General features: G+C 51.8%; 1 protein-coding gene across 1 annotated transcript; it reads right to left on the reverse strand.

Annotated features, from left to right (window-relative positions):
- Positions 1-5,658: 5,658 nt before the first annotated feature.
- LOC120402670 lies at positions 5,659-8,618 on the reverse strand. The gene is made up of 2 exons (XM_039533106.1): positions 7,703-8,618; positions 5,659-6,094 (listed from the first exon to the last, which is right to left on the reverse strand). The coding sequence occupies exons 1-2, from the start codon at positions 8,047-8,049 to the stop codon at positions 5,659-5,661; spliced, it is 783 nt and encodes a 260-aa protein (XP_039389040.1). The 5' UTR covers positions 8,050-8,618.
- Positions 8,619-9,385: the final 767 nt, after the last annotated feature.

Below are 9,385 nucleotides of genomic sequence, written 5' to 3' on the forward strand. Positions count from 1 at the left end.
AAGGGCCAAACGCGGGGACAGGACATTTGTGAGGCTGTTTTGAGTTGTCTAAAAGCCAAAGGAATAAACACCACTCACCTGGTGTCAGTGTCTACTGATGGTGCACCCAGTATGAGAGGAGCACAGAAGGGCTTTGTGAATTTACTTCAAAAGTCGCTGGATCGAGAGCTGATGACGTTTCACTGCATCTTGCACCAAGAAGCACTGTGCGCTCAAACATTCCCCCCTGAATGTGTGGAAGTGATGAACCTCATTATTAAGATAGTGAACAGAATAATTGCAAACGGGTTAAACCACCGACAGTTTTGTTCATGGTTAGATGAAGTCGAGAGCGCATATTTGGATCTCCTGCTGCACAACAGAGTTCGGTGGCTGTCAAGGGGAGACGTGCTGAAACGCTTTGCTGCTTGTCTGGAACATGTGAAAACCTTCTTGGAAAGCAAAGGCCTTAACTATCCCGAACTGGGAGACCTCGATTGGCTGGAAAAGTTTTATTTCATGATGGATATGACAAGTCACTTAAACACGCTGAATAAAAATCTCCAGGGAAAGGGAAGCATGGCCCTGCAGTTGCTGGAGGATGTTCTGGCGTTTGAGCGCAAGATGACAGTGTTTGCCAGAGATGTACAGAGAGGTACGCTCTCTCACTTCCCCTCCCTGAGAGAGTTCAAAGAAGAGAACAATCACATAAATTGTGATTATTTACACCGTGCAATTATGGCAATGCAAGCTGCATTTGGAGAAAGATTCAGCGAGTTCAGAAAGGAAAACACTCTGTCCTTCCCTGTCACACCGCTGGACATCGACCCATCCCTGCTGAACATATCCGCATTCACAGGGATAAGTCAGCCCGATCTTGAAATTGAACTGGCCGACATAGCGGATAAAGACTTATGGGTGTCCAAGTTCAAAAGCCTGACAGCGGATCTCGAAGAATCGCCCGTCAGAAGGCCACTCTCGCTAAAGAGCACAAATGGAATGATATTGAAAACCTCCCCAAACCCGACAAACTTGTTTTTGAAACATGGAGTGCCGTTCCCGACACGTATATGAACATGAAAAAGTATGCATTTGGAGTCCTGTCCATCTTTGGCTCAACATACTTATGCGAGCAAGTTTTCTCGAGCATGAACTTCATAAAGTCCAAATATCGCTCCTGCCTCACAAATGAGAGCCTACAGTCCTGTGTGAAGATCAAAGTCACATCTTACAGCCCGACATAGGGAAGATCAGCATCGAGCTTCAGAAACAGAAGTCACATTAAACAGGTGAGAACACTAGCATTTAATAGGCTATTATTATTCAGAAAAAAACATTTATTTCAGACCCAGAGCTGATGTAGTTTTTTATTGTATGTTCAGGTGCTTCGGTTGATTGCTGTCCGAGAAAGAAACCCGAAGAGGATGAGAGCACACTGAAATGGACTTGTCAAAAAACGTTCCTAATTTTATGTTTACTTTTTTAAAACTGCTAAGCTGCAACTATATGTTTTTTTATATTAAAGTGGGCTACGTTTTATTTTAATTTTACACAAATACGGGAAGGACTCAAAAAGGCCTGCATAGTTCAGTGTTTAATTTATTTCAAAGTAGGCCTACACATGCACACTGCACTTCTGTTTGTTGTATTCTGTTGTTGTAACAGGTAAAATTAAAAAAAGATTAAAACTTTTAAAAGTTTATAAGCAGTGTTATGTTTTGCGGCTCCAGACTATTTTTCTTTAGTGGAAGAGGGGGCAAAATGGCTCTTTTGATAGTAAAGGTTGCCGACACCTGTTCTATACGGTCCCAGTTCAAGTCAATAATGTGACGCAGACATCTTCCGGTTTGGTCATTTTCTTTAAAACACGGTCAGAGTCTGCACTAAATTGCACAGCATTTATCAAGGTCACCCCTTATGCTAAATGTTCTTGGGTTAGGCACAGACATTGCATAGCATAACCTAGGGCAAGAACAGTGTTTAATAAGCTTTCCAAATACAGCTCAGCACACAGGCCCCGGAGCTTGCAGTTTAGATCTACTGAAGTCCAAGTCGCACAGTCATGGCGCCGTTGGGCTGGCACATCTATGACACGGCCCTCACAATCTTCAGAAAGCTTTTCCCTAAGGCTGTGATTAAGGACAGCATAAACAGCAACACGTACAATAGTCCGCATGACTTTTTTATGCTCACGACGTGGCACTGGCTCAGTTAGTTCCATGCCAAGCCTCCTAAACTCCTCATAGCTGTCATCCTCGGAGTCCTCTTCAACAATTTGTATCGGCATTGAGCAAAAACAAGGAGAGCCTGGTTCATCTTCGCTGCTTGATGTAACGCTGTCCAGGGCCTCTGGCTCCTCTAGAAAGGCATCATCAAGCTGTCGAGAGATTTTCAGAAAAGAAACAGTGTAAGTTCCCACTGCTTGTTTTTAAACATACACAGCCCCACCCCACCCCCCGGTTCCTAACCTCATTACACCCCATCATCAACAGTCACTTCTTAATCATTCATTTACCTGAGCAATGTCTTTTCCATTCACCTCGTTCTCCGATGACTCCCCCGAGCTGTGTTCGCCTTCCACCTCTAGGGGGGTGAAAACTGAGAGGTATTCATGCTCATTGGGGTGCCTCTGGCTCCTCTAGAAAGGCATCATCAAGCTGTCGAGAGATTTTCAGAAAAGAAACAGTGTAAGTTCCCACTGCTTGTTTTTAAACATACACAGCCCCACCCCACCCCCCGGTTCCTAACCTCATTACACCCCATCATCAACAGTCACTTCTTAATCATTCATTTACCTGAGCAATGTCTTTTCCATTCACCTCGTTCTCCGATGACTCCCCCGAGCTGTGTTCGCCTTCCACCTCTAGGGGGGTGAAAACTGAGAGGTATTCATGCTCATTGGGGTGCCTCACGAGAATTTGGGTTTCGGGTTCTGGCGTATCCATCGACGGCTGAGTCAAAGAGCCCTCGTGGGAACTGTCGCTGATCTAGCCCTTTCTCCACAAAAGCCCAAAGGCCCTCGGGGCTATAAAAAAGTCCAAAGTGCTCACAGGGATGGTGAAGGAGCCCATGTTTCCATGATTTCTAAAGTACGCATCCTTGGTAAAAGATGGCCTCTTCTGCCCCGGCGCTGGGACTTATGGGGTGATAGTGTTGTGCTCTGATTGGCAGAGGGCGCTGGGAGGAGTTCTTAGAAGGGTGACACGACCCTCATCTGGGCGGGTCACTCCACCCCGGAACACCACCGATTGGTCAAATCTGCTCTGGGGGTGGTCCTATGCGGCCGAAACCCATCGCGATTGGTAGAGAGCATTGGGAGGAGTTCTTAGAGGGGTCACACGAGCCACATCCGGATGGGTCACCCCACCCTGGAACACCCCTGATTGGTCAAATCACCTCTTGGAGCAGGCCAATGGGGTCGAAACCCCTCCTGATTGGTAGAGAGCAGCGGGAGGAGTTCTTAGAGGGGTCACATGACACACTTTGCTTCCGGCCATGTGTCCACCTTGACCCCGGAAGTAATACCCCCATGGGTGGGACTTCTGGCGATAGGTGGGCGGGGCTTAAGGGGTTGAGGGGCGGGGTTTTGGGGCTCATGGGGCTGGTTTGGGTTTGATTGACGGTAGGGCCCCAATAGTACTACTGGACACTCTTAGAGACCCTTGCCTTCCAAAAGGGTAGCTTTGTAAATTTAGTATCAGCTCTTCTTGAAGGAAGGATTGATTCTTGAACCGCGTGAGGTAAAGTAACAAATCCAGTGAGCTAGCCACACCCTCAATCTCATCCAAGCCCCCAGACCCCCCTTCATCTTGGAATCTGAGTTTAAATGTGATACCCCAAGGAGAGTCTCTTATACATCAGTCTCTGTGTCCCAGGACAACAAGCCATTCGTCTCAGCCACTTTAGCCCATGCTTACCAGACCCACTGGATAATAGGGAGATGTTGGAATTTGTGGGCCCCTTCTGTTAGTGGGCATGCTGGCAGGGTGGGATTCAGTAGGATGGGAACCGGACACCCTTGGAGGCCCTTGCCTTCCAAAAGGGTGGCTTTCTAAATGTAGTGTCGGGTGTTCTGGAACAAGAGTCCTTGGACATTCGGGACTTCACTTTGTTTTGAAGCTTGCTGAAGATTTGCTTCAGGTGCATTAACATCTCTTTGAGAACTTTGCTCCTTGAAGGGGATGGTGTCCTAGCTCTGGAGGCCTTTGGTGACTTTGGGGGAGAACCGTCAGGATTCCCAGTTCCTTTCTCCCCAGCTTGCAAAAGCCCTGTTGTACTCGTAGCAATGGACACCATCTTTGGTTGCCTGGTGGGAGCTGTTTTCCCCATTCCATCCTGCGTCTTGCTCTTGTCTGCTGGAAGGAGCCACACCGCTGGTATCTTGTGGTTGGATGATGCTGAGGAGTCTCCTGGAGTCCATCGCTGTGGAATTCCATGGGATCTTCTGGGCAAGTCAGCACCTGCAGAGCCAGCTAGTCTCTTCCATCGAAGCTTACTGCACTTCTTGCAGATTTTGATTGGCGGCTGGTCCCTGGAGAGCTTTGAATTCACAGTGCCATCGAACCCATGTGAATCCATGATGTCTTGAAGACCATGCAGCTCAGCAGATGTCTCCTTCTGAGTTTTCTTACCCTTCATCTTTCCTGGATGTGCCTTGCGGCACTGCTGGCAAACTGAGACCTGGCCCGCCAAGGGGCGGGAGCTGCTCAACATTTCCGTCAGGTGCTTTATCTGCAGGTCGTGTGCAGCCTGCCCAGCAATGAGAGAGTCAAGGGTGGATCTTGTTAGCTGCTCAGAGCCTGGGGCCTCTGGGGCAACCTGGTGGCATTGGGTCCTGGGAAGCTCTGCCCTGCCCTCACCTGCCTGTGCCCCTGGCCCCAGGCAGGAGCCTTCTCCCAAGGTAACCTTCCTCTCCATGTGCAGCTCCAGCTTCTCTTCAGTCCCTTTGCTGTCACACACTCCGGTAAGGGGCTTTCTCAACTCGCTCCTATAAATCTGGAGTGTCGCTTCGAGTGTCTTCTCTGCTATTGTGGTTCCTGGAGGTGGCGATGTCAGATCCATCCCTGCTGGCAGAGTGCAGTGATCTGGGTTAGTCTGGTTTCCTGCCGCGCTATCATTCCTGCCCTTCTCCATGGTGGTATCTTCCACTGGCGTTGGAGGACGTGTGGAAGAAGAGGAGCTTGTGCTTTGCCTCCCTGTCTGCAGGAAATCAGTCTCCATCTCACTGAACTCCACACTGGCTCCCCTGGCTTGGACGGCGTGAGGCAGCTTTGCCGGGGGCTCTGGATCCAGGGTGAGCAGCCCCCTCTGCATGATGAGATGCTCACGCCTTATGTGGAGTTCGATGGGGTGGGCAGGCTGTTTTCCCATGGTTGGGAATGCCGCTGTCCTGTGCCTGCCTGGCTCCCTAGGGGGGCGGAGTGGCCCAGGCAGGGCAGTCTCTGTCAGGAGGGGAGCATCTCTGTGCGACTCTCTCACGACCTTAGGAAAAGCCTTCGTTTGGATCTCCAAGCATTTCTGAGCCACGTGATCCTGCAGTTTGACCCACTCCATGGGCACAAGCCTGGCCAGGATGGCATCAGGGGATGCCATAATCCTGTGGGCCTTTTGGGGCAGGGGTTCCCAGGCAGACCCATTGGTCCTGGATCTCCTGTGCATGCTGAGGGCTGGTGTCGCATCTCAGGGGCTTTGGGACCTTTGCTGGAAATCCACATTTGGGCGATCTGTGTTGAATTCCCATTGCTGCTTGGTGTCCTGCTCACCCAGCAATGGCTCTCCCGGATGGGGTTTGTGGAGCCCCAGCTGGCTCTGCAGATGCTTCTGTCGGATGTTGAAGTCTGAGCCATGGGCTGACATCGGGTCCAGACCTATGTTCTGCTCTCGCCGGTCTCGTCTGCTGTGGGCAGGAGGCCTGGGGAGAGGCTGGGCTTGGATGGGATGAGTGGATCCTTCCCAGCTTGCGACAGGCATGATATCCCTTGTGTGGCAGAGGGGCTCTGACCAAGTCACGGAGGCTTCTCTCAGGGAAAAGGAGCTGGGACTCCGGAGGGCAGAGGTGGTGGATTCCCTGGAGGAGTAGGAGAACTGGCTCGTGGCAGATGTCGACACACTCGGCCTGTGGGAGAGAGCAGACAGGGACAGATGGGACACGGCCCTGCTGAGCAAAGGCAGGGCTTGGGCACAGCCTTCCAACTGTAGTGCAATGGGGCAGTGCCTAGGCATGCATTGCACACCACACCCGACACAAGGACATCAGCTGGGTAAGGAAGGACTGAGAGGGGGCGCTGGCACTCGTTTTATCTAGAATGATAATCCCTTCGTCACACGCACATGTGCAGCACCTAGCACAATGGGGCCTTGAGCATGATCGGGGATCTACTGCTATTTTAATAGAAAGATTAGCTAACAAGAATTGGTTTGGGGGAGGAAGATGTGAGCATGTGTGTGTAACCCTTGCCAGAGGATGTTGAGAAGGCCAAGACTATAAACTATAAAAGGAATTAGATCAATTCATCAATGGCTATTAGCTAAGGTGGGCAGGGATGGTGTCCTAGTCTCTGTTTGTCTGCAGCTGGGAATGGGCGACAGGGGACGGATCATTTGATGATTCCCTGTTCTGGCCATTCCCTCTGCTGCACTGGCATTGGCCAGTTTTGGAAGACAGGATACTGGGCTAGATGAACCTTTGGTCTGACCCAGTCTGGCTGTTCTTATGTTCTTACATTCTAACCCACTGGAAAACTGGCCTCTTCTAATGGCTGATACCCTAGAGGCTAACAACTTACTATTGCTCCCAGTTAATGGAGTTTCTCCGGCGGTGGAGGTCTGTGCTATGGTCCTGAAAGTCCTGGCTGATGACTCGTGTTTGGGGTGTATCAGGTGGTGTCCCACTCACTGCTTGTCTGGTGCCTACTCTGGGGATTAGCTCTCGGTGTCAATGCCCCTTCCAATTGTCGCATGTGGTCACTGTCACTCCCACAGTGAGCCAGACAGTTCTCCTGTTCACTGCCCCGCCGGTCTGGGCCGTGCCCTCGGGGGCTGGTAGGGAACCCTTGGCCCCCACTTCACACTGGGGTCCAGGCCAGGGACCCTCAACCAAGCCGTTCTGGGCTTTCCTCTCCCAGCCTGGACTGCTTCCTACTACTCCTGGTTCCCTCTTTGCTCTGGGTGCACCAGCTCCAAACACTCCCCCCTCTTCCCAGGGAGGGGCTGCCCTTCCCCTGCCGCAGCCCCTGTCTGGTGCCAGCTTCCTGGCTTGATAGGCCCCGTCTGTTCCTGCCAGCTGAGCCTGCTTGGGATCAATTCCCTGCTCCCCGGCTCTTCCTGCAGGTGCACCCTGTGGAGTTCATGGGCCTGCCTGGCCACCTGAGCCCCTTCCAGTGCTGTGTGGGGTGGACACCCCCTCGCAGGCTGTCACTGGATTGCTTTGTCCTTCACACACAGCACAGGCAGGTTCTAGACAGTCGCCTGCTGGCAGATATTGCCCTACAGAAGGATTTGATCCTACTCACAACCCCACCGTGCAGTCTCTGCATTTCATTTCTGATCATCCCTCACCTCACTTTCACTGGTCTCTCACCTTGGAAGCTAAAGCCTCTTAGTGGCTTTTTCCCTGTTATTTTAGGATCGTGGAGTGTCTGGTTTTTCCCGCTCCCTCCTCTCTACATTCACTCTCCCCTCCCACCCAGCCCCCAGTCTGGTGCCCCCTGGTCAGTTGCCTTACGGCATCAGAACTTCCTCCAGGTGTCTGGCCACGTCCTGTAGCCTCCTGTCAACCAGCCTGAGGCGCTGAGCCAAGCGGAGCTTCTCCAGGGGCACAGGGCAGCTGTGGAACAGAGAGAGCAGATAGCTGAGTGCAGGCCCTGCCCTCAGGCCCTCTTTTACCCAGAGGGGCGGCACCGAAAGGCTCCCTGTCCCATTCTCCACTGAGGCAGCCTCCTCCCCTGCAATACCCGGGCCTGCTTTGGGGTTAGCTGGATTGTTAGGTGAGCCCTGTCTAGTGCTGAGGAAGTGAGAGTGTATCCTACTGGCAGCGTGTGTCATGTCCCGCCCACAGAAGCTAATCAACATATAGGATAACAGCCTACTATAGCTGCCAACTAATACAGCTACCTCTTCAGCTCTAAGGGGTGCTTTATGCTGCAGAGCTGAAGGGCCAGGATTCAAATCCTGCTGGGAACTGCTGCTGGGGGACTGGAGAAGGGGCCGTTACACAAGTGCTGCTGGATCCCTTTCACCCTACTCACTGTACCAGAAAGCCCAGCCTTCCTGCTGATCTCTCTACCTCGCCTGCATGGGGCTGCTCCCAAAAAACATTTTCTCCCCGTCTCGGGAGGGGAGGATGGTCCAGTCCAGTCCAGTCCAGTCCAGTCGACACAATCTACCCCTCCACCACCGCTGCCCCAGGTTAAATGAACCGTATGATGCTCGAGGAAGGGAATGACCCACGGTATGATGCGTGGGGGTGGATTAGAGATGGCAACTTCTGCGGGGTGGGAATGAATTGCAGGAGTCTAAAGGAGAAGAGTTGCTTGCGTGGTACATAGGTCGGGGCAGGGGAGGGATTACTCGGCTGGGGATGAATTGCATGGCGCTAAAGGAGAGGACTGACCCACTGCAGATTCATGGAGGGGGGCATTGCTTACCACGTCTCTAGGGATGCACAAGCCTCCTCCAGCTCTTCCTCACAGCACCCAAAAGCTGCCAGAAGTGGGACATAAAGGAGACATTGAGCTGCTTGGGCACCCTCTGCTTCCTAGCACCCTATTGCCCAGATTTCAGGGGCAGCCTGTGAACGGAGCCCCAGCCAGTGCCTCTGCACGACTCTGGGCATGACTGCGCCTTCGCAGGAAGAGGGGAGGCAGGTGGGGGAATAGACCCTATTTCTCTGCTTTGCATGGGGCCGGGGTCTGCCACCGCAGCTGTGGGGTCAGGGCTTGCTTACCTTTTACAGTTTCTGCTTTTTGCACTTGTCTCCTCTTCCTCAGGCTGCCACACACAGGCAGCAGGATTAGAGAACTCCTCAATAATCCCAGGAGAGCAATGAGCCAGAGGTGATTGCCATGTAGAGACCAGGGAAAGCTTTTCTTTGTGGAAAAGTGTATTGCTATGAGGCTTCATGGGTGACATTGTGCTTACCTGTGATGCAGACAATGTATTTTTGCACGACCCTGAGGTCACTGGAGACTCCAGGGTTGGAGGAGAAACAGGGATTATGGTACCCAGAACCTGCAAGAGTTTATAAGCATTGAAGGAGAGAGCCTGCAAAGTTCTCTCTCCTACAGAAATGATAACTCTGCAGGTTTAGAAGATACAGGGTATACAACTAACCCCAGATGCCATGCATGGGGTAGACCAGGAGAAATTCGACCTGGAAGTTCAAACTAGACAAGTCAGACTGGAAAGA

The sequence above is a fragment of the Mauremys reevesii genome, linkage group 1, assembly GCF_016161935.1.
Source record: "Mauremys reevesii isolate NIE-2019 linkage group 1, ASM1616193v1, whole genome shotgun sequence".
Classification (NCBI taxonomy): Eukaryota; Metazoa; Chordata; order Testudines; family Geoemydidae; genus Mauremys; species Mauremys reevesii.

What these genes read in the sequence shown, in the direction of transcription:
- LOC120402670 (XM_039533106.1), bottom strand. Translation starts at nt 8,049, where the DNA reads ATGTTGATTAGCTTCTGTGGGCGGGACATGACACACGCTGCCAGTAGG. An exon ending in CTGGAGGAAGTTCTGATGCC is followed by an intron (nt 6,095 to 7,702) that starts GTAAGGCAACTG and finishes TCTCTCCCACAG; the next exon opens with GCCGAGTGTGTCGACATCTG.